The 21,676-nt window shown below is 51.7% G+C and overlaps 1 pseudogene and 1 gene segment (V, D, J or C); one reads left to right on the plus strand and one right to left on the minus strand.

The window, feature by feature from the left end:
* Positions 1–1,164: 1,164 nt before the first annotated feature.
* On the plus strand, positions 1,165–4,825 carry LOC147527023 (immunoglobulin heavy variable 5-51-like). The segment is given in 4 exon segments: positions 1,165–1,216; positions 1,739–2,166; positions 4,475–4,483; positions 4,742–4,825. Coding segments are annotated over 4 exon segments (573 nt in total).
* A 15,859-nt stretch (positions 4,826–20,684) lies between these two features.
* Positions 20,685–21,475, minus strand: LOC147527024 (feather keratin Cos2-3 pseudogene; annotated as a pseudogene).
* Positions 21,476–21,676: the final 201 nt, after the last annotated feature.

Genomic DNA, 21,676 nt, shown 5'->3' on the forward strand with positions numbered 1-21,676 from the left:
GTTGGGTCTGGGGCTCTTCAAGCTGCCAGAGAAAATCCTGTCTATCTCCCTTTCACCTGCTCTGATGCAGCACAGCCAGCTCACTTGCAACTGCTCACCGACTGACAAATGCCAACCGCTTGCTGGCTGTTATGCCTGAGAATATTCTCTGGGATGGCACTTGCTGGCAACCACTGTATCAGGATATGCTCTGGAAATATCCTTTTAAGAAATTTGTGGAGGAATGAAGGTTTTCTCTTCAGCTCATTGACAGGGATTTTGGCAAAGCAAGAGATGGACTACGTGGAAAAAATATATCTGGTACCTGCAAATTAGCTGGAGCAGCTACAGCTGCTGCCATTACCTGGGAAGACTTGAGGACTCATATAGACCTCTCTTTGGATGCTGAAATGAGGGGACATTCTCCAGAAAACACATTAGAAAGCCTATGAGAAAGGTAAGCTCTGGAAAGCAATATCCATGGCCTCGAGTTTTAAAAAGGCCATGATGGTTCAGGAAAGAGCGAACAGTTTGGAGAGTAACACGTGAGTCAAAAAGCTCTGTATAGTTCTGATGTGATAAGAAAATCGCTAGCTGGTGCTCTCCAGGCCAATTATGAGGCTGTGTATTCACCACCACGCTCACTGGTTTTGGGGAACCATGGGCCCCAGGGAGCCAGTTCCTGGGGTAAGTGACTAGAAATGTTTCCCTGGTGTAGGGCTCTGCTGAGAAATAACAAGAAGTGGGCAGCCTCAGACCATCTCCCATAAGTCTACCCCAGAAGCATCTATTGATTGTTCCCATAATCAAGGTCAATTCCTCCCGTGGGCAGGAAAGGAGCGGCTGCTGTTGGCAGCCCCCGAGCTCGGAGCCGGCTCTGGGAAGCGGCTCCATGTCCTGGGCCAAGGCCCTGCAGCTGTCCCGTGTGCAGCTGGCGCTGTGCAGGCTGCTTCTTGCTGCGGGCCGGGCCGAGGGCATTTGCCGGGCGAGCAAGTGGTGCCCGTGCAGAGCCGCTGAGCAGCGGGAGCCCGGGCGAGCCCCGAGCGGCGCCGGCGCAGGGCTCAGCCCCGGGGCGGAGCTGGCAGCGGCGGAGAGGAGAGGAGGCGGCGGAGAGGAGGCGGCGGTGCCGGAGCAGAGAGCCGGGGCTGGCGGGGGGCAGCGAGGCGCGGGCGGCGGAGCGGCGGGATGCGGCGGTGCCGGGGCGCGGGGCTGGCGGGGCTGGCCGCGGTGCTGCTGGGTGCGCGGGGCTGGCGGGGGTGCCGGGGGCCGGGGGCTGCGTGGGGCCGGGGCTGGGCCATGGGGCGGCGCCCGCAGACCCCTCGAGGCTGCCGTCCCCTGTGGCTTCTTCACAGATCTTTGCCTCCAACCACCTTCCCCTCTATCCGTCCCTCTGCTACCATCCCACATTGCATCTTCAAGCTCCTCGCTCTAGTCTCTGTCCAATCCTCCTTGGTTCTTTCCTTCCCTCTGTGTCTTTCCGTATAACTCGTACATTCATTCCTTCACCCTTACTACTCACTTTCTTTTCTTTGTCTATTTTTTTCTTCCATGACTCCACCTTTCCATCTATCATTCATTAATTCATCTCTCCACCAACTTGTAACGAGCACCTCATATGTTGCGATCCTCTGGAAACTCTTCTCCTCATCATCTCTACTTGTTCCTTACTGCTTTTGCGGCATTTGTTGGGGAAAGAGCAGGCAGGGCTGGGCAGAAAGAAGGTTTTGAGATTATTTTTTCTTGTTTTTGTTCCCTGCAGTGGCTGCGGGCAGAGCCCAGGTGCAGCAGGAGCCGTCGGCAGAGACCACCGAGGGCACCGGCATCAGCATCAACTGCTCACACCCCAACATACAGTCAACCGACTTCATCCACTGGTACCGGCAGCTCCCGGGCCGAGGCCCCGCATTCCTCGCGCTCGGTCACAAAGGGTCCAAGGAGGTGCCGGAGCCGCCGGGGCGGCTGTCGGTGTTGCCAGACCGCCGGTCCAGCGCCCTGTGGCTCGCCCGGCCCCGGCGCGGGGACGCGGCGGTGTATTACTGCGCGCTGGGAGACACGGGGAGAGGAGCCGGGGCTGCGGCCGGGCACGAACCGCGGCGGGCGGGGCCGGGCGGCTGTGTCGGGGGCGGGGGGGCAGCCCCGGCCGGGCCCGCCAGGGGGCGCTGCCGCTCCGCCCGCCGGGGCCGCCTCGCCCCGCCCGGCCCCGGCCGGCCCCCGGCCCCGCTTCTGCCGTCGGCAACCGGCACCGACGGGGCCCCGCAGCCCCGGGAGTTCCCCCCTCGGCGGCTGCGGAGCCCTTCACCGGGCAGGAACCTTCTCCCGCCCCTCACCGCCGCTCAGCCCCCCACTCCCACCGGCACGCAGACGGGAATCCCCCGCGACGGTGGCGGCGGCGGCGGCGGGGCAGCAATGGCGAGCGGAGCGGTGGCGGTGCCCGGCGCTGCCCGGCAAGGAGCGATCGCGGCCGCCGGCCCGCTGGCTCCCGGCGACGAGCAGCGCCTTTCTGCTCTGCACGGGCAGGCGGGCAGCAGACATCCTCCTGCCCACGGGCAGCCGGGAGCCCTCGGTCCTGCCGCAGCCACCGGCCGCTGCTCACACGGACCGTCGGATGGCCAAGGGAACCCTGAGCAGGTGCTTTCCTCTGCTCCGTAAACACAGGGACTGCCGTGCGAAGGTGCTAACGCCAAACTTGACTTAGACATGAACAACCAGAGGGTGGTTCATCTTTTGTGACTTGGTTAGAGCTCAGATATACAACTGTAGCTGCATCCTGCAGCCACAGGCTTTCAGAGATATTTCAAGGTGTTCCTGCTAGTGTTACAAAGTCATCCCATGGAGTCAGGAGTTCAAGCTCGACACGCACAGGAGAAGGGGATGTCGAGGTCACAGGCACCTCCAAGTGCTGTCCACTCTGGCTCAGTGTTGAGACCACGAGCTTGTTGGACAGGGTTCAGAACCTTTGGAATTGAGTCAGGAGACATGGTAAAAGCATGGGGTGGACATACTGACCACAGCCTCAAGGGATGCCAGGTTCCTTCTTGAGAAGTAAGTCAGATTTGTTTCCCTGGGGACAGGAATCCTTCAGCATCTTGAGGAACTCATTAACCTGAGGAACTTCAGCAGAGGCCACTGTAAAGGCGTGTGGAAGGTGAGAGCAGCTGATTCACTAAGACTGTTAGATGAAGTCCCTTTTGCTTTAAAAGGGAATAAGTAATAAAAGGGAAAGTGATAAACGAAGCACACAGTGACCTCAGTCTATCAGTAAGTGGAGAGGGAGACAAGGAGAGAGACCAGAGCTCCTCAGGCTCTAATTGATGGGCCATTAGGAAACTGCAGGTGTAGCTTTGAAGTGGGACAGGCTGAGATTAGTAGATTAAAAGAATTGACACCAGGAACGTAAGGATTATGGCTGTTTGTGGAGGGATCTTGTAGGATTACGCAACGCTTATTAAGGAATGCTTAGGGAAAGGTTCAAAAGATGGGTGAAAGAGGATTCGGAAGGAGCAAGGAGAGGCAATAGAAAGGCTGAGGGCTGGCAGCGTTCAGCCTGGGAAGAGAAGGCTCAGGGGCGCATCTTTGCAATGTGTGTAACTAGCTGATGGGTGGGAATGAAGAGAGTCTTCTGAGTCAGGCAGACTTGGGACTCCACACCTCTGCCACGGTGGAAAGACATCAAACTGTGACCCTTACTGTGTTCCAGTTTTGCAAGGACCAAGAGGAGGTTGTTCTGCACTGGGTGGTCCATCTGTGGACACTCAGGCCACAGCTGGGCTTCTCACAGCCCTGCAAGTTCAGAAGATGCTGGTGTATCTTCTCAGACAGACATGCTCTGGAGTAGAAGCACTCCCTCTCAGCTCCAGCTCTCCTCATTGGCAACGGACCTGGGGCACCTGAAGATTCCTGTAGGAGCCTGAAGGAAGAGACCTAGCGGTTTGCTGTCAGACAAAAGGAGGCTGCAGGTTGTTTTCCTGCTTTTTGCCCCTCCCTGGAGAGCACAAGCAGCCCAAGCAGCCCACAGCAAGGCAGGAGTGTCCATGGGGAACCTCTCCTGCCACCCAGTGCCCAGCCAGAGACAGGGGCCTGCACCCACCTCTCTTGGGGATGGAGACAGGCTGCTTTGCAGCCACTCACGTGCTCTTTGTCTGAAAGGAAGTAGAACCAGGGACAGCCAAAGGCACCAGGAAACATGTTTCTGGACTCCCTCTCCCCATAGGGGTTTTCTCCCCATCTCCTCAGGCCATGGATGAGGCCCTTCAAGGGAAACACCTCTGTGAACAGCACCTGCTGTAAATATCCCATAATAAGTCAGACACACCACCTTGCTCTGGCAGGAGGGTTTCCATTACAACCCTCACCCCTCACCTTCACGGACATCTACTCCTCATCCCTTCAGGTATCACGATCAGCCCCTTTGCCTGGGGATGACACCTTCCAGAAGGGTGAGAAGACAGGATCATCTTGTGAACTCAGAGGCGTTTCTACCTACAAGGGAGATCAGACTCCTCAAGTGTCTCTGACGTACTGGAAGGTGGATGAGAAGCCCCATTCCCACGAGGCTGGGGTAAGAAAGCTATGGTTTGGAATTCAGGTCTGTCCTTATGCTGGGCTTTGCAGAAAGACCTGTGAGAGAGGAATCAGGATTTTGCAGGAAATGCAGGATATCTGGGAGAACAGACAACAAATAAGTTGGAATATGGAATTGCAAACTATCTCTTTCCACACGTTTCAAGTGACCTGAGTGCTTTTTTATGCTCACAGTACATAGAATCATAGAATGGTTAGGGTTGGAAGGGACCTCACAGATCATCTAGTTCCAACCCCCCGGCAATGGGCAGGGAAATCCATCTGAAACTGATTGTTCGTTTGGCCGATCTTTCCATTTTCCTTCTTGTTTGTAAAACCTCAGGCGTCCTGAAAAGTGAATCCCATGGCTCAGCATTGCTGCAGGTGCTGCAGGGAGACACTTCAAAGACTGAGCTCAGCATGGAGCTTCTCCCCAGAACCTTGACTGAAGAGAATCAGTTTTTCTCCTGGAACAGGAACCTTTCAGTGCCTTGAGGAACTCGACAATCAGAGGAACTTCAACGGAGGTCATTGAAAAGGCATGTGGAAGGTGAGAGCTGCTGGTTCACTAATACTGCCAGATCAAGTCCCTGTTCCTTTCAAAGGGAAAAACAAGTAAAAGTGACAAACAAAGCACACAATGACACCAACCTCCAAGTAAGTGATGAGGGAGACAAGGAGGGAGACCAGAGCTCCTCAGGCTCTAATGGATGGGCCATTAGGGAACTGGAAGTGTAGCTTTGAAGTGAGACAGGCTGAGATTAGTAGGTGACCAGAAGTACAGAATGGGAACATGAGGATTATGGATGTTTGAGGAGGGCCTGTGGGAAAAGGCAACACTTGTTAAGGAATGCTTTAGAGAAGGGTCAAAGATGGGAGAGGGTGAGGGTGGGGAAGCAGGGACTGGAGAGGAGCAAGGAGGGGTAATAGAAGGGAGGAAGGAAGGAAAGAAGGAGCCACCTACACATAGACAGGGGTCAGTCAGTGCACTTGTTGGGATGAGCCCTGTGCCTGATCACTACACTCCTCCCTCACTTCTTATTAAAGCTTTTCTTAACCATCCTTCTGTGTAACTTCCCATGTGTGAGTGCCAGTAGCAGGAGAGACTGGTGTGAAAGAGAGACCTGAGTGCCAGTACCTGGGCAAACAACCAATGGCCATAGGAATCGTAGGCCTGGGTGACAGCAACTGGATGGGCGGGGGAGGGTGTGCTGCAAGGTTTAAGTGCCAGCAACCAGAGAACAGGTCATCGATCTCAGAGCCTGCTGGTCTCTGTGCAGGCAGCTGGGGGACCTGGGGTGTAGGTAAGGTCTGGGTACAGCAACTCAACAAGGAAAAAACATGTCACAGGCTGATATCACCAACCCATGGTAATGTTGGAGGGACCCAAGAGTGTGGAGAGATTGTGAGAGGAGTGGGTGATTGGATGCATCTGTTTGCTTGTGACCATCAGACTGGCCTAGCTAGAGAGAAGGAGGAGAGCCAGGTGCTGGGAAAGAAGGCCCAGGCTTCAGGCAGGGCTGTCAGATGGACTGAAGGCCTGTGATGATACTTGAGGGATGCACAAATATGAGTGTGCTGGTGACTACAGAGGGTGAGGAGGAGTGTCTTTTCTCTAGGGAAATATGTCATAGACATCCTGGAGATTGTCAGGTCAAGGGCCGCTCTGGATGATGAAGAGACTGGAGCAACTCTCATGTGAAGAAAGGCCGAGAGAACTGGGACAGTTTAACTGGGAAAACAGAAGTCTCAAGAGAGATTTCATCAATGAGTACAAATATCTGAAGATAGCGTGTGATGAAGGATGAGCCAGGCTCTTCTCCATGGTGTCCAGTGCAGAACAAGAAGCAACGGGCACAACCTGATGGGCAGAAGATCCTGTCTGAACATCAGGAAACACTTTTCATTGTAAGCATGGAAAGCAGTGGCACAAGATGCTCAGAGAGGTTGTGCAGTCTCTGTCATTGGAGGCATTCTAAAGTCATCTGGACATTGTCCAGGACATGTTGCAAGTGGAGACAGAAGCATCAAGGAAGGAGAGACTGCCTGGGACGTGGCCGTGGGGTCAGCAAGGATGGTTGCGTGTTGAGAACGAAGGCTGTGTTTCTCCTCTTTGTAGAAATGCAGAAACACTCATCTTCCTGTACCGTGTGCAGAGTGCACAAGGCCCCCCACTGTGGAAATGTTCAGAATGCCGTTGGCTGAGGGAGCCACAGGCGTTGATGCTGGAGAGGGAGAAACCCAGAAGGAGCATTTCAGGCACAGGAAGGACAGATCATTTCTCAGCCTCGCTTCTTCCTTTGCTCCCACAACAGAGTCGTTTCCGGCAGCTCTGTTATCTCGGGGCTGGAGGTGGTTTTCTGACTCTCTCACTCATCAAACAGCACAGTTGGTCTCATCATGCACCTCATGTCTCTCATCCTCATGGTGTTCTTGGGGCAACTGCAGGGTAAGTCCTGGCTTTTCCTCAATCCGTACTCTCCTCAGAAATTTCACCAGCATTATCAGGTCCGTGTGTGGAAATTCTTTTGAATAACAGGAAAACACTGGGAACTGTTGCCTCACCATTTGTGATTTTACACCACTTCTTTCCAGACTCTCTTAGTGTTGGAAAGGAGGAAGAGAGAGAAGAGACACCTCAGACCCCTTCTCTGTCTTTTCTCTCCCCTTCAATCCATCTCACTCTGCCTCTCTCTTCTGGTCCACCTGCTGTCACCAGAGGATGCCTCAGCTGTCTTTGAGCCTGAAATTTCTTCCATTCCAGCACAAATTAACAGATCCCTTCTAATTGCTAAAGGGACTTTGAATGTGCCACCTGCCTGTGCCTCCTTGCTGGCTGCATGGTCTCCATTTTCCTCCTGATTGTCAGCTCAGCCAGGGCTCCCCTCTTTCCAACATTAACCTTAGTACTGCATGGCCTCAGGTACCTGGGTGTCCTCGGAGATGACAGGGATGTGGAAAGAGGATGAATTGTTTTCCTGTAGCTCTCTGGCCCTCTCAACCCAGTGGAAGGTTCTGATCTCAGCACACAAAGGTCAGGCATGACAGGCTGTTTCCTTGATTCTCTGAGCAATCAGGGAGCAGGGAGGAGAAACAGGGACACAGCACCGCTTTTGTCAGGATCCCCACTGGGATGAGAGCTCTGAGCTCCTGCCCAGAACTATCCTCCACCTCACTGTCCACAAGCCTCAGATTTTTCTGCACGGTAGGGACAGGGAGCCTTCTACACCAGGGTTTTGCATCCACTCCTGGTTTGCTTCCCAGAGCCTTTCCCTCCACAGCTGCTGACCGTTGCTTTCTTCCAGGTATCATGGGACAGGTCACATCACCCAGCAAGAAGGACAAGTCACAGTGAAACAAGAGAGACACCTTCCAAACAACCTGTACATACCTGACCTCCAACTTTTATGGCTTGTTCTGGTACCAGCAGAGGAAAAGACAAGCTCCCCAGCTGGTCTCATCTCAGGCATCAGCTGGCTCCAAGCACAGTGACCGTCTCACCACGGTGCTGAACACCACGGGGAAATACAGCCTCCTGCAGCTGGAGGAAGTCGAGGTCTCTGACAGTGCCACGTTACCTCTGTGCTGTGCAAGACACCCTGGTGCAGGGAGCTTCCTTGGCTGTGCAACAAGCCAGGGGAGGGAGGGCACGTGTCTGTGCAAGGCTGAGCTTGGGGAAGGGGCCCTCAGCTCTCCCCTGGCACTGCTGTTGCCCCTGTGCACCCACGGATCTGCAGGGCAAGATCCTCTTTCTGAAAGGGATGAGTGTCATTGGCTCTGGAGGTGGTTGGCCCTGACTGTAGGGCAGAGTCTGCTGGGAACCAGGATGCCAGGGGCTTGCTCTCGGCCCCCCTGACTCAGAATCAGTAAATCCTGTGAGCCCATGACTAAATAGGTCCGTCAAGCACTGACCACTCTCACTCAGAGGCCCCTGTAGTGCATTTTGACAGACATACATGGGCCTGTTGTTTCTCTTCAGTCAGTAAAGATTTTGGCTGAGTTTGTTTCAAGCCATCAGGTTATCTCCAGCTGTTCAGCCATCCGAGTGCAAAGTCTGTGCATGAGGAGCAGAACACGCCACACAGAACAGCCCCAATTGCCAAAAGCCCAGATGCTCTCCAATTTCATAAGCAATAAGCAAAGAGACAACATGCAATGAAGCCTTGCAACCCCCTGGGCTCCTTGAAATCTCCTCAGAGGAGTTAGAGGATCTATGAACATCAGCAGCTCCTACAAGGGCGCAGTGTAGTAGTGATTGAGCTCCCCTGGCAGTAGGGGACTGTTTGTCTGGGAGAAGCCAGACTTGCATCAGGCTGCTATAGGGGAATTTTTGTGTTATCCTCTTGAGGCAAATAAACACCATTTGTGCTTAAATAATTTTAAAAACAGTAATGAACAATTGCACTGTGCAGAGTCCCACCATCATAAGTGTTTCTACAAGGGGTCTGCAAAGATGCATCACAAGCAGATTCCTTGTACACATTTGCATCAGCACCAATCCTGTGAGCGGTTTGCGTGGGGCACCTTAGCACAGCCATGGGGCCATCCTTCAATCCAGCTCTCCTGCCCAAGGTGGACTCTGAGTGCTCCCACTCCAGGATGGCTACAGGACAACACGGAGACTGTTTCTTATCTCATCAACAACAGAAACTTCACTCCCTTACAGGGAGTCATTCTGTCCCTGGAATTCCTGCTTTCCACCACTTTAACCCCTTCTGACATTGGACTTTCTTGCCCTCCGGGACGCATCATTCCTTAGTCACAAATTACCACTGATGAACCGTTACAATTTGAATTTCCCCTTCATTGCAGGTGCTGAATCTGGGCATGAGAAACGAGCCTGCGCTCGTGAAGATTCCTCCCTCTCACAAACTAGAGTCTGTGTGGTGTTTTGATACTCTCAGGCTCTGAGGAAACTCCACTATCTCTGATGGAATGTTTCCTTTTTATTCCAGACATCAATTTATGCGGACAGGGTCCTAAATGTTCCCATGGCACACTACATGAAGGTGCGGTCCTCTATTGTCAGTGATGTAAACATGCATGGAGGAATCTGCTGTCTGGTCAAGTACAAGCTGCAATAGGTGAGCCATTGCATTTAGCTATCAGCTATTTGTTCATCTTGACCACTATTAAGAACAGGAGGCACATCCATCCTTCCCAACAGCTACTGGGTTTCTCTTGTCTTAAGGTAGAGACACCTTGAAACTGGTTCCATTATGTTTTTTCCCTCCTGAACTTCAGCCATGACAGTTGATGTAAAGAGATGCTGCACCTTCTCCTTCTCCTATCTACATGACTAAGGATAAAGCAAAACAAACACAAAGAAAACTCGACCCAGGCGTGCTCCCAGCACGGGGCACCCATGGCCCCTCATTCCCCTGTGCTCTTTGGGGAGTCAGCCCCAGCCTCAGTCTCCTCTCAGCAGGTGTCACATCTACCCCAGTGCTAGAAACAAAGAATGCATGACAATCTCCCTGGTGTTCTTTGTGATGTCCCAGAGGGAGACCTGTTTGCCTGGAACCAGCCCCCCCAGCTCCTGTGCAGGAAGCAATGTCTCAGCAGAGGACTGTGAGTCTGCTACCAGCCCAGCTCCCTGCAGGCTGCAAACGCCGAGGTCTGCACACAGAAATGGGGTTGAACTTCTGGTTTTGACTGGGACAGAGTTAGTTTTCTTTTTAGCAGTTAGAAGAGCTCTGTGTTTGGGGTTTAATAAGAAGAATGTTGATAACACACTGATGTTTATATCTGGTGCTGAGACATCAAGGTCCTTTCAGCTCCTCATGTTTTTCTGGTGTGCAGGAGCACAACAGGCTTGAGGGGAGCACGGCTGGGACAAAGGACCCACAACTCCCCTTATGGTTTGAACTTAGACTTAGAATTGAGGGCTAAATTGGCCAATGGAGTATTCCATATCATGCAACGTCATTCTTGGTAGATAGGTGAGGGGTGGTCGGAAAGTTGGTGATATTCTCTTCTGAGGGCTCTCTCTGACTCTCAACCTCTCTCAGTTCTCTCTCATTCTCTTTTCAGGCCTCTCACTCATCCAGGATTGTGGTGTCCGGACTTATCTGTTTTGGGATCGTTTGCCAGGATGGAGAGGTTTTGGTCACGGGTGGTGAGCAATTACACAGTGCGTCGCTTGTTCATGTATATTATCTATTTATAGATACATGATCATATTTACTTTATTTTATCCTTAATACATTATTATTAATAGTCGTAATAATAATAATGATTAATTGTTCTTGTTTCAACCCATGAGTCTCCTTCCTTATTTCCATTTAACTCTCTTTCCCATTTTCCAGGGATGGGGGAGGGAGCCATTGGCAAGTCAAAAAAAGCTCAAAGTCTGACAAGATCCAGCCCATCACTGGCAATCGCTCTAGGGTGGTTGTGGAGGTCTGGGACCAGTTCCAGCTTCAATGCAGGGAGAGGTGCCGCCCTGACCTGCTCACACAGCAGCAAAGGGTTGTGTGTCTGGGCTGAGCCAGATGCCCTGCAGCTGCGAATGCTGAGGCTGGGACACCAGAGAGGAAGCTGGTCTGGTGATGTTGCCTTGAGATAAATGCCCTCTCTTCTAAAGCCAAACTAATATTAATTAGCAGGTGGCATCAGGAGGAGATTTCAAACTGCCTAAGCCAAGCCTGGACATCTGTCAGTTAACCTGGCTCATTAGAGCTCATGGAGCTGCACTGCTGAGCTGTCCATCTCCTCCTCTGCTTTTGGCACTGGAGCAGTCTCCAGAGCCACAGGAGTGGTGGCAGAAGGCTGCGGGCAGTGCTGCAGAGGTACCAGGAGGACAAATCCTATGCTCTAAGAGCCTCCCAGAAAGGCTGGCAGTTTCCAAGGGACCTCACCTGACCTGGAAGGCTGTGACTCATGTTCCCCCAACTGTGACATGCCTCCCTAGGAAGAAGTCCAGCTCCTGGCTGTGCTCTGCAAGTCCAGAATCAGGAAGCAAGGTGCCAGCCAGATGGGTTTGTCACAAATCTCCTCAGAAAGCAGCTGCAGCATTGCTTCGGCTAAATCAGCTGCTGCCATTGTTAGCCACTGGGCAGCCATAATAGACGTGTACCAGGTGTGTAAAAAGCACACTTGTGTCAGGATTTCCCATCGTTGGCTGGTGAGCTCAAGCAGGTGCTGCTCTGATGGACCATTATTCCTTGTCTTGTCACTACAGACCCTGATAAAAAGTCTTTCTCCATCTTTCTTGTAAGCCCTCTTTCTATACAGATCACAATGAGGTCTCTCTGGAGCCTTCTCTTTAGCCTCTCTGGCTGAACAATCCCAGCTCTCTCAGACTTTCTTCATGGGAGAGGTGTTCCAGTCCTCAAGTAATTTCTGTGGCCTTCTCCTCGAGGGCCTGCATTTAATAGGTCTATCTCTTTCTTTATTGGGGAACCCAGAACTGGACACAGTACTCCAGGTGGGGTCTCACCAGAGCAGAGTAGAAGGGGAGAATCACCTCCCTTGACTTGCTGGACACCCTTCTTTTGATGCAGCCCAGGGCACAATTGGCTTTCTCGGCTGCAAGTACACATTTCTTGTTCATGTGAACTTTTTCAGTCACCGATATCCCCAAGTCCTTCTCTGCAGAGCTGCTCTCAATCAATTCATCCCCCAATTTGTGTTGATACTGGGGATTGCCCCAACCCAGGTGCAGGACCTTGCACTTGGCCCTATTGAACTTCATGAGGTTCATAGGGGCCCACTCCTCCAGCCTCTTAAGGTCCCTCTGGATGCTGCCTCTTCCCTCAAAAGTACCAGCTGCAGCACTCTTGATGGCTTGGTGCCATCTGCAGATGTGCTGAAGGTGCACTCAATCCCATTGTCCACAACAGTAATGAAGATGTTAAATAATATTGTTCCCAGTACGGACAGAACAGAGGGTAACAGTTTTAAACTGACAGAAGATAGATTTGGATATAGGATAGATAGGTTGGATATAAGGATTCTCTGTAAGGGTGGTGAGACACTGGAACAAGTTGCCTAGAGAAGTTGTGGATGCCCCATCATTGGAAGTGTTCAAGGTCAGGCTGGATGGGGCTTTGGGACACTTGATCTAGTGAGAGATGTCCCTTCCCATGACAGAGGACTGGACTAGATGGTCTTTCAAAGTTCTTCCAATCCAAACCTTCTTAGGATTTTTTGACTGTGATTCTTTGATTCTATGATTCCATAACAGTCCCAGCCACGCCCACCGGGGAGCGCTGCTGCTCTGCTCACCGGGACCACCTTGCCCCACTGAGCCCTTCCCGGCCCCCCTGCCACCGGACATTGTCATCAACATCAACACTGGCATTGGCTTCAAGCACCGATATCGGCATCGGGCTTCTTCTGAGCTTCTCCATAGTTTCCTCCCAGGGCATCTCTTCTGGTACTCGGAAGCCATTCCGCAGAGTCAGCAGTTTGAGTTCACCGTAGACATGAAACAATAACGTAGAGGTCATTGAACCCTTCAGACTTTATCCAGAGGTTCCAAACTAAGAGGTTGTTACAGAGGATTTCCCTCCACGCCAAATGCAGAATATTTTCATGTGCAGGTGAAGTCTCCAAGACAGGACAAAAATTTGGACACGCCAAATTTGTTGAGTTCAACACAGACATGAGACAATGATGTAGAGGTGAACGGAAACCTTCAGACTTTATCCAGAGGTTCCAAACCATGAGGCTATTGGAGAAGATTTCCCTCCACACCAAATGCAGAACAATTTCATATGCAGGTGAATTCCCTGAGATAGGAGGAAAGCTTGGACATGCCACGCACAGACACATTTGGGGTTCAAGGGTTGCCAAAGTCATGTCTCAGAGGCGGTCAGAAAGAGAATTGCCATGTTGCCTAAATGGGTCAGAGGTCTGAGGTTTGCTGAAGCTGAAAGCTGCCCATTGATGGGAGAGTTCTCTGTCCAGCTGGTCCCCAGGGAAGCCTGCGTGGCTCTAGCAGCTCACTCATCTCTTCAAAGTCCATGTTCTTGGGCTGCAGAAGCAGAGAGGGAAACGTGATTTCTACAGTTGCAGAGGCCACCGTCTTTGAAATGGCAAAGGATCTCTCCTCCAGGCATTCTTTGGGTGGGGATCAAACTGGCCACACAGCATGCTTGCCTCAGTGGTGGTGTTCTGGAGCCCAGGATAACACAGGCAGCCAGGAGTTCACCATGTGGCCATGTGAAGGGAGGGATGAAGCCTGTCTGTAAAGGAGAAGGCAACATCATGCTAAGGGTTATGGTTAGGCTGGGTCTCTGCCTTCCCAGCCTGTGTGCCAGGCAGGAAAGCTGTTGAGACATGGATGCGTGTGAATTTTCAGCCATGTTCAGGCCCAGGGGATTGTGACACAGGAGTGGATGCTCAACAAGTATCCTACCTGCTCGTCTTAATCTCATGCTTCTTTCAGCATCCACTAATGGCCGTTGCTGGAGAGATCGTCTCTTGGCAAGAGACATGATTGCTCCTGTGATTTATTTCCTGGCCATATTAGCCCAAGGAGGGAAAATCCCTTTCTTGCCTTGCTTCTAGGAATTGGCTGAAGCTTGAGCCTGCAACATCAGACTGTTCGGATACATGAATCAGCCTTTGTTAGCTTATAGAAAGTGAGGTGAAGAATGAGCTCAGGGAAAAAGCTGATGAAATGATTGATAGATAGATAGATGGATACTTAATCATAGAATGAATCATAGAATGGTTTGGATTGGAAGGGACCTCAAAGATCACCTAGTTCCAATCCCCCTGCCATGGGCAGGGACACCTTCCACTGCACCAGGTTGCTCAAAGCCTCTCATCCAACCTGGTCTTGAACACTTCCAGGAATGGCGCATTCACAACTTCTCTGGGCAACCTGTTGCAGTGTCTCACTACCCTCCCAGTGAAGAATTTCTTCATTATATCCAATCTAAATCTCCTCTCTTTCAGTTTAAAGCCATTGCCGCTTTTCCTATCACCCCACGCCCTTGTAAAAAGTCCCTCTCCAGCTTTCCTGTAGGCCCCCTTTAAGTACTGGAAGGCTGCTATAAGATCACCCTGGAGCCTTCTCTTCTCCAGGCTGAACAGCCCCAACTCTCTCAGCCTGTCTTCATAGCAGAGGTGCTCCAGCCCTCGGATCATCTTTGTGGCCTCCTCTGGACTCACTCCAGCAGCTCCATGTCCTTTTTGTGTTGGAGACTCCAGAGCTGAATGCAGTATTCCAGGTGGGGTCTCACAAGACCAGAGTAGAGGGGCAGAATCACCTCCCTCGACCTGCTGGCCACACTTCTTTAGATGCAGCCCAGGATTCGGTTGACTTTCTGAGCTGCCAGTGCACATTGCCAGCTCCTGTTGAGCTTCTCATCCACCAGCACTCCCAAGTCCTTTTCCTCAGGGCTGCTCTCAATCCATTCTCTGCCCAGCCTGTACTTGTGCTTGGGATTGCCCCGACCCACGTGCAGGACCTTGCACTTGGTCTTGTTGAACTTCATGAGGTTCTCACAGGCCCACCTCTCCAGCCTGTCAAGGTCCCTCTGGATGGCATCCCTTCCTTCCAGCGTGTCCACAACACCACACAGCTTGGTGTCATCTGCAAACTTGCTGAGGGTGCACTCGATCCCACTATCCATGTTGCCAACAAAGATGTAAACAACACCGGCCCCAGTACTGACCCCTGAGAAACGCCACTCGTCACCAGCATCCACCTGGACATTGAACCATTGACCACAACTCTTTGAGTGCGACCATCCAGTCAATTTCCTATCCACCGAGTGGTCCATTCGTCAAATCCATGTCTCTACAGTTCAGAGACAAGGATGTTGTGTGAGACAGTACGAAATACTTTGCACAGGGCCAGGTAGACGATGTCAGTTGCTCTTCCCCTATCCATCAATGCTGTAACCTCATCATAGAAGGTCACCAAATTAGTCAGGCAGGATTTGCCCTTAGTGAAGCCATGTTGGCAGTCACCAATCACCTCCTTGTTTTCTTTGTGCCTTAGCATAGTCGCCAGGAGGATCTGCTCCATGATCTTGCCAGGCGCAAAGCTGAGACTGACTGGCCTGTAATTCCCTGGGTCTTCTTTTTTGCCTTTTTAAAGATGGGGGCTATGTTTCCTGTTTTCCAGTCAGTGGGAACTTCACCAGACTGCCACGACTTCTGAAATATGATGGATAGTGGCTTAGCAATCTCATCCGCGAGTTCCCTCAGGACCCGCGGATGCACCTCATCAGGTCCCATGGACTTGTCCACCTTCAGGTTCTTTAGATGGTCTTGAACCTGATCTTCTCCAACAGTGGGCGGTTCTTCATTCTCCCAGTTCCTGCCTTTGCCTTCTGTGACTTGGGCTGTGCAGCTGGAGCTCTTGCCAGTGAAGACTGAGGCAAAGAAGTCATTGAGAACCTCAGCCTTCTCCATATCGTGGGTAAGCAGGTCCCCCGTTTCCTTCTGGAGAGGGGCTATGTTTTCCCTAGATCTCTTTTTATCACTGACATATCTATAGAAGTTTTTCTTGTTGCCCTTGATGTCTCTGGCCAAATTTAACTCTACCAGGGCTTTGGCTTTCCTAACCTGATCTCTGGTTCCTTGGACAATCGCTCTGTATTCTTCCCAGGCTACCTGTCCTTGCTTCCACCCTCTGTAGGCCTTCTTTTTGTGTCTGAGTTGGTCCAGGAGCTCCTTGTTCATCCATGCAGGCCTCCTGGTGTTCCTACCTGACTTTCTCTTTGTTGGGATGCACCGCTCCTGAGCTTGGAGGACATGATCCTTGAATATTAGCCAGCTTTCTTGGGCCCCTCTTCCCTCCAGGGCTTCATCCCACTATACTCTACTAAGGAGATCCCTGAAGAGGCCAAAGTCTGCTCTCCTGAAATCCAGGGTAGTGAGCCTGCTATGCACCCTCCTTGCTTCCCTAAGAATCTTGAATTCCTCCACTTCATGGTCATGACAGCCAAGGCTATCCTTGAGCTTCACGTTCCCCACCAGCCCTTCTTTGTTGGTGAGAACAAGGTCCAGCAAAGCACCTCTTCTCGTTGATTCCTCTACCCCTTGGAGAAAGAAGTTATCATCCGTGCATTCCAGGAACCTCCTGGATTGCCTATGCCTTGCTGTGTTGTCTGTCCAACAGATGTTGGGGTGGTTGAAGTCCCTCATGAGGGCTAGGGCGCATAAACATGAGGCTGCTCCTATCTGTCTGTTAAAGGCCTCATCCACTCGGTCCTCCTGGTCAGGTGGCCTGTAGCAGACCCCCACTACTATGTCCCCCATCCCTGCTCTCCCTTTAATCCTGACCCATAAGCTCTCAGTTGGCTTCTCATCAGTCCCCAGGTGCAGCTCCATGCACTCCAGCTGGTCTTGACATAGAGGGCAACCCCTCCTACTCTTCTCCCTTGCCTGTCCTTCCTAAAGAGCCTGTACCCTTCTATTCTGACACTCCAGTCATAGGATTCATCCCACCACGTCTCCGTGATGCCAATAAGATCATATCCCAACAGGCGTGCACACACTTCTGACTCCTCTTGCTAATTCCCCATGCTGCGCGCATTGGCATAAAGGCATTTAAGTTGGGCCCCAGATGAACCTGACTTCCTGGCTGGAGTGACTGGAATTCCTTTCTGCTGTTCTTCAGGTACTTCCAGCATATCTTTATCAATCTTGATATTAACCTCCTCCCCCTTTGAATCTAGTTTAAAGCCCTGTCAATGAGCCCTGCTAGCTGTTGGGCCAAGACCCTCGTTCCTCTCTGAGAAAAGCAAGTCCCATTTGGTGCCAGCAGGTCTAGTGCCATGTGGCCCATCCCGTTGTCAAAAAAGACAAAATTGTGGTGATGACACCAGCCACGGAGCCACATATTTATCAACTGGGTTCATTTACTTCTTCCAGTGTCACTGCTTTCAACTGCAAGGATAGAAGAAAAGATAACCTGTGCCCCAGATCCTCTTACCAGCTTTCCCAGGGTCCTGAAATCTCTCTTGATCAACTGCGGACTCAGTGTTTCAGCTCCATCACCACCCACATGAGGAGCAATAACGGGTAGTAGTCCATGGGCTGTACCGGGCTAGGAAGTTTCCTGGCTCTTTAGTACATAGAAAAGGTGGGAGAGAGCACAGCAAATGCCCCAGGGCAGTCAAGGGGCTTGAGGAACTGAGGCACGAAGACGGCCTGAGGGAACAGGGCCTTAGGAAAAGAAGGCTCAAGGGAGACATTATGGGTGTCTACAATCACATGCTCTGAGGATGTGGAAAAGATGGATGCAGGCTCTTCTCAAAGGTGCACAGTGATAGGACAAAAGGCAACCGACACTATTTGGAATGTGGAAAATTCTATTTAGATATTAGAAATATTCTTTTGTATTTCACTATTTTCTGACCCCGAATATTCTCAAGTACTGGAATGCACTGTCCAGTACTTGAGTGGACGGTTGATGTGTGCAGGGTTTGGGGGTGTTGACCATTGTGTTTGTGAGAGCTGCAGCCTTGGGGTGTGCTGACAGGAGCTTGGGGCTAGACACCGTGCAGGAACCAGGAGAGATCACCCCAGCCAAGGCCTTGAGGATGGAGAGAGAGAAGACATAGGCACCATGGAAGGAGACACTCGCAAGATGTTGCACAGAAAGATGTGTCAGAGAGGTTGATAACCAGGTGCAGGCCTTTAAACCCTTTAACCTCTTACTTGGGAAAGGCAGAAGGTGTTGGCTGCAGCAGCAATGTGTCACTGCTGGAGGAGGGCAGACCAAGCACAGACGTTTCAGATGAGCTAAGAACAAGCATTTTCTCCTCCCCATTTCACTCTTTGTTCCCCTTGCAGAGTCATTTCCGGCAGCTCTGCTCTCTCCAGGCTCTTGGAGGGAACATGTGGGTTTTTAGAGTCTCTCTCACACATGCAGGAGGATGGGTCTCAATGTGCACCTTAGCTATCTCATCCTCGCTGCCTTCCTGAGGCAACCACTGGGTAAGAATTGGCTTTGACTGGAGACAGGATTCATCTTCCCAGGAGACCCTCAACCCCTCAACAGTTCTCTGCAGGAAGCTGAATCATCATTCAATGATTGTTGGCAAATGTTGGGAAACCTCAAACTACATGGGTGGTTCTGCACCTGCTTTCTCTAGATGCTGTTACTGATAGAAAAGAAAAGATGAGAGCAAGAAGGAACAGCTCCTCTCCTGATCATTTTAGACCCCTTGTCTTCCTTCTCTCTTGCCAGCTGTCCACCTGTCTCTGTCTCTCTCTGCTGATCTGTGTGGTCCCAGTGTTTCACAGATATGTCATTGCAGAAGTTCTTCTCTATCTCGACAGCACACATTTGGGGACCTGGCCACCCAAAGGCACAGGAGTATTCAAAGTTGATGCAGGGACATGAAAGCTGTCTCATGCCACTCCCTCTCTTTGTGTGTCCCAGGCTCTCTCCTGGCTGGCCCATGTCATGCAGCGTGCACTGGTTACCCATTCCTCTTGCATGTCCGCAATGCCAGGGCTTCCTTTTCCCTTCCCTTCCCTGACCTTGGAGCATTTTGAACAGACAGGGAATGGGAAGAAGGGTGAAACTTCTTACAGGATTTGCCATTGTCCCTCACCCTGCTGGAGGTGACCTGGAGTCACCACGGGAGGGCCAGACACTGCAGCTTGTTCCCTGGAGACTTTGGGCAGCAGGAGAGTGGGGACCAGAGACCTGGGTGAGAGCACAGCTCTGCTTTGCGGGTATCCCTGTGGGAGGTAGTTGGCATTATTGTGCTGTGGGATCCATGCTGAGCTGAGGTCTTGAGTTCCCTTGTTTTCACTGTGGGTTATGTGGATATTGTGCCCAGTGGCTCTGGTGAGCTGGTGGGCAATGTAGAAGGTTGTTGCTGTTTGGGCAAAGCTTCTTTGCTGCTGCTCTTTGCTTTCTGGATTTCCCTGCTGCACAAAGCTTCTTCAGGGTTTCCTGAAGACCTGTCTCTTAGAGTATCTGCTCCGGGATGTGTCCCTCAGAGCTCAGAGTTCAAAGTAAGATGGAAACCAAAATAACATGTTCCTTCCTAGAACTAAATGATTACAACATTTTTTGAAAATATTCAGAATCACCTTGTAGACCCTCCAATGTCTCTGTGACTGTGTGCTGAGATCTGGAGGACCTGCTCTTGACAATGCCCTCTGCCCATCCTTGAAGCCCTTCTCATGTAATACCTCATGGGCTTTCCCAGGCCCTGCGCCAATTCTTCTGCATTGAGACCAGGCTGTAGATAGATAGATGACCTGCTCTAGCTATCCTTGCCCTTGGATGCAGATGATGCCCTCTCATTCAGGGGACAAGTGCAAGGATGAGGAGAAGACTGTTTTGAAGGCTTTTTCTCACACCATTGTCACTCCTGCATCGTTTGGGGCTATGTTCTGAATGAACTTCTTTTCCCAGCACAGAGCTCTCCAAAGCAGAACCAATTCTCTTCTTCAGAGGCTTCTGAGATTCTGACCTCCCAGAACCTGCAGCACTACTGGGCTCCTCTCTAAGGGAAAGCAGTGGATGACCTCTCCATCTGCAGGACATCCTCTGAAGCCAAGGGACAGTATCTGAGCAGAGATGCTGCAACACAGGGCCTGATATTCACTGTCTGGGGAGGTGCTGAGTAGGTCTTCCTCAGTTCCATGAGACAGTAACTGAAAGGGACCCCTTCTCTACTCTCTCACCCTCCCCTTCCTCTTCTGCTCGTACTCCCACCTTATGCAGAGCCACCCAAGTCAATGTCTTTCTTCCTTGGCACTATGAGACAATGTCCACCAAGAAAAAGTTTCCGTGGAGGCAGAGGCTGTGATGCAGAAAACTTTAATGACTCTGAGGCGGGGAAACAAGTTCACTTGTAGAGAAAGAGGCCAGAGCATGGGGAGCAACAGCAGCTGCCAAAAATCTGCTCCCATTGGTCACGTTGGAGATCCCTCAGGTCTGCCATACAAAAGTAGAGGGGCCAGTAGATGCCTCACGTCAGCGTTGAGGGTCTTGAGCCCAGAAGAACAGAAGACAAGAAAGAGATTGGAGAGAGTGCAAGGCTGAGGAGTTAAACTTTGGCCATGTTTTCAGAGGGCCCCAGCTGCCCTCCTATGGAAGGGCAGCAAAGGATTCTAAGCCTCTCTGAAACTGATGGCCAGGAGCTCTGACTTCAGTCCAGCATCAGCTTCTAGGTTTCTGGGGGTCCTTGTCCAGGCTGTCACTGGTGGCTTTAGCAGGGGGGGCACCTTCTGCCACAGTAGCGGCTGGCAATGCAGGAGAGGTCAAGCGACCCAGAGGTGATGGGCACTCCATCACAGCTGAGGATGCTGCCAACAGCAGCAGAGGTGGAGGAGCCCACAACAGTGTTCTGTGGGAAGGAGCTGAGGATGGGGCCGGGCAGGGCCACCACTACAGCAGGAGGCTCAATGACAACGGTGGAGTTCTGGCACTGCCTGACACAGGGCTCGTTGCAGCTGTTGGCCAGCGGGGTTGGGCCGCAGGGTCGGCATGGCAGGCACTGGTTGTAGCAGGACATGTCTCTGGGCTGCAGAGGCACCTGGGAAAGAGGACAGGGAGGAAGCAGAGCACAGGAACATGTGAGCAGAGTCTGCCAGGAGTCTGTCACGCCACCACAAACATGTCAAAGGCATCTGCTGAGCAGTGAGTTAGAAACTGTGCAGTGAGGCAAAACGGTTACCAGACACAGTGCTGCAAGCATCACCCAGGCCCAACGAAGCTGCTGCCAAACTTTTCAGAGAAGGACAACCTCAGCCAAGTTCCACATCCTCTTTGCAAGGAAATGCAGAGCATCATCAGGCCCAAAGAGACTGCTGCCTGTCTCTTAAAAAGAAAAGCTCCCTCAGCCATTTCCAGACACTCTCTGAGGAAGACCTTCACCCCTTTTCCCCCTCTCATGACCCAGCATAGGATGGAGCAGTGCCCATCTGTGTGAAAAAAAAAACACTGGAGAAAGGGCTTCAGACTCACCTGATTCCCAAGGTGGACGTGAGAGAAGTGGATGAGAGAACGAGGGGTTGGGCTGGCTTTTGTAGTGGTCCCGACCTGCCCCAGGCCCAGAGGTAGCTTCTACAGAAGGGACAATTTTTTAAGGTGCTCATGATGAACGGAAAACCTCCCAGCTAATGACACGGGCTGAGTGCTTGTTTTCCTAATGCCGCCTTTTCATTTCCTGGTTTATGCCATACCCTTCCCTCACGGAGG

This window comes from Tauraco erythrolophus, chromosome 25, assembly GCF_009769465.1.
Source record: "Tauraco erythrolophus isolate bTauEry1 chromosome 25, bTauEry1.pri, whole genome shotgun sequence".
Lineage (NCBI taxonomy): Eukaryota > Metazoa > Chordata > Aves > Musophagiformes > Musophagidae > Tauraco > Tauraco erythrolophus.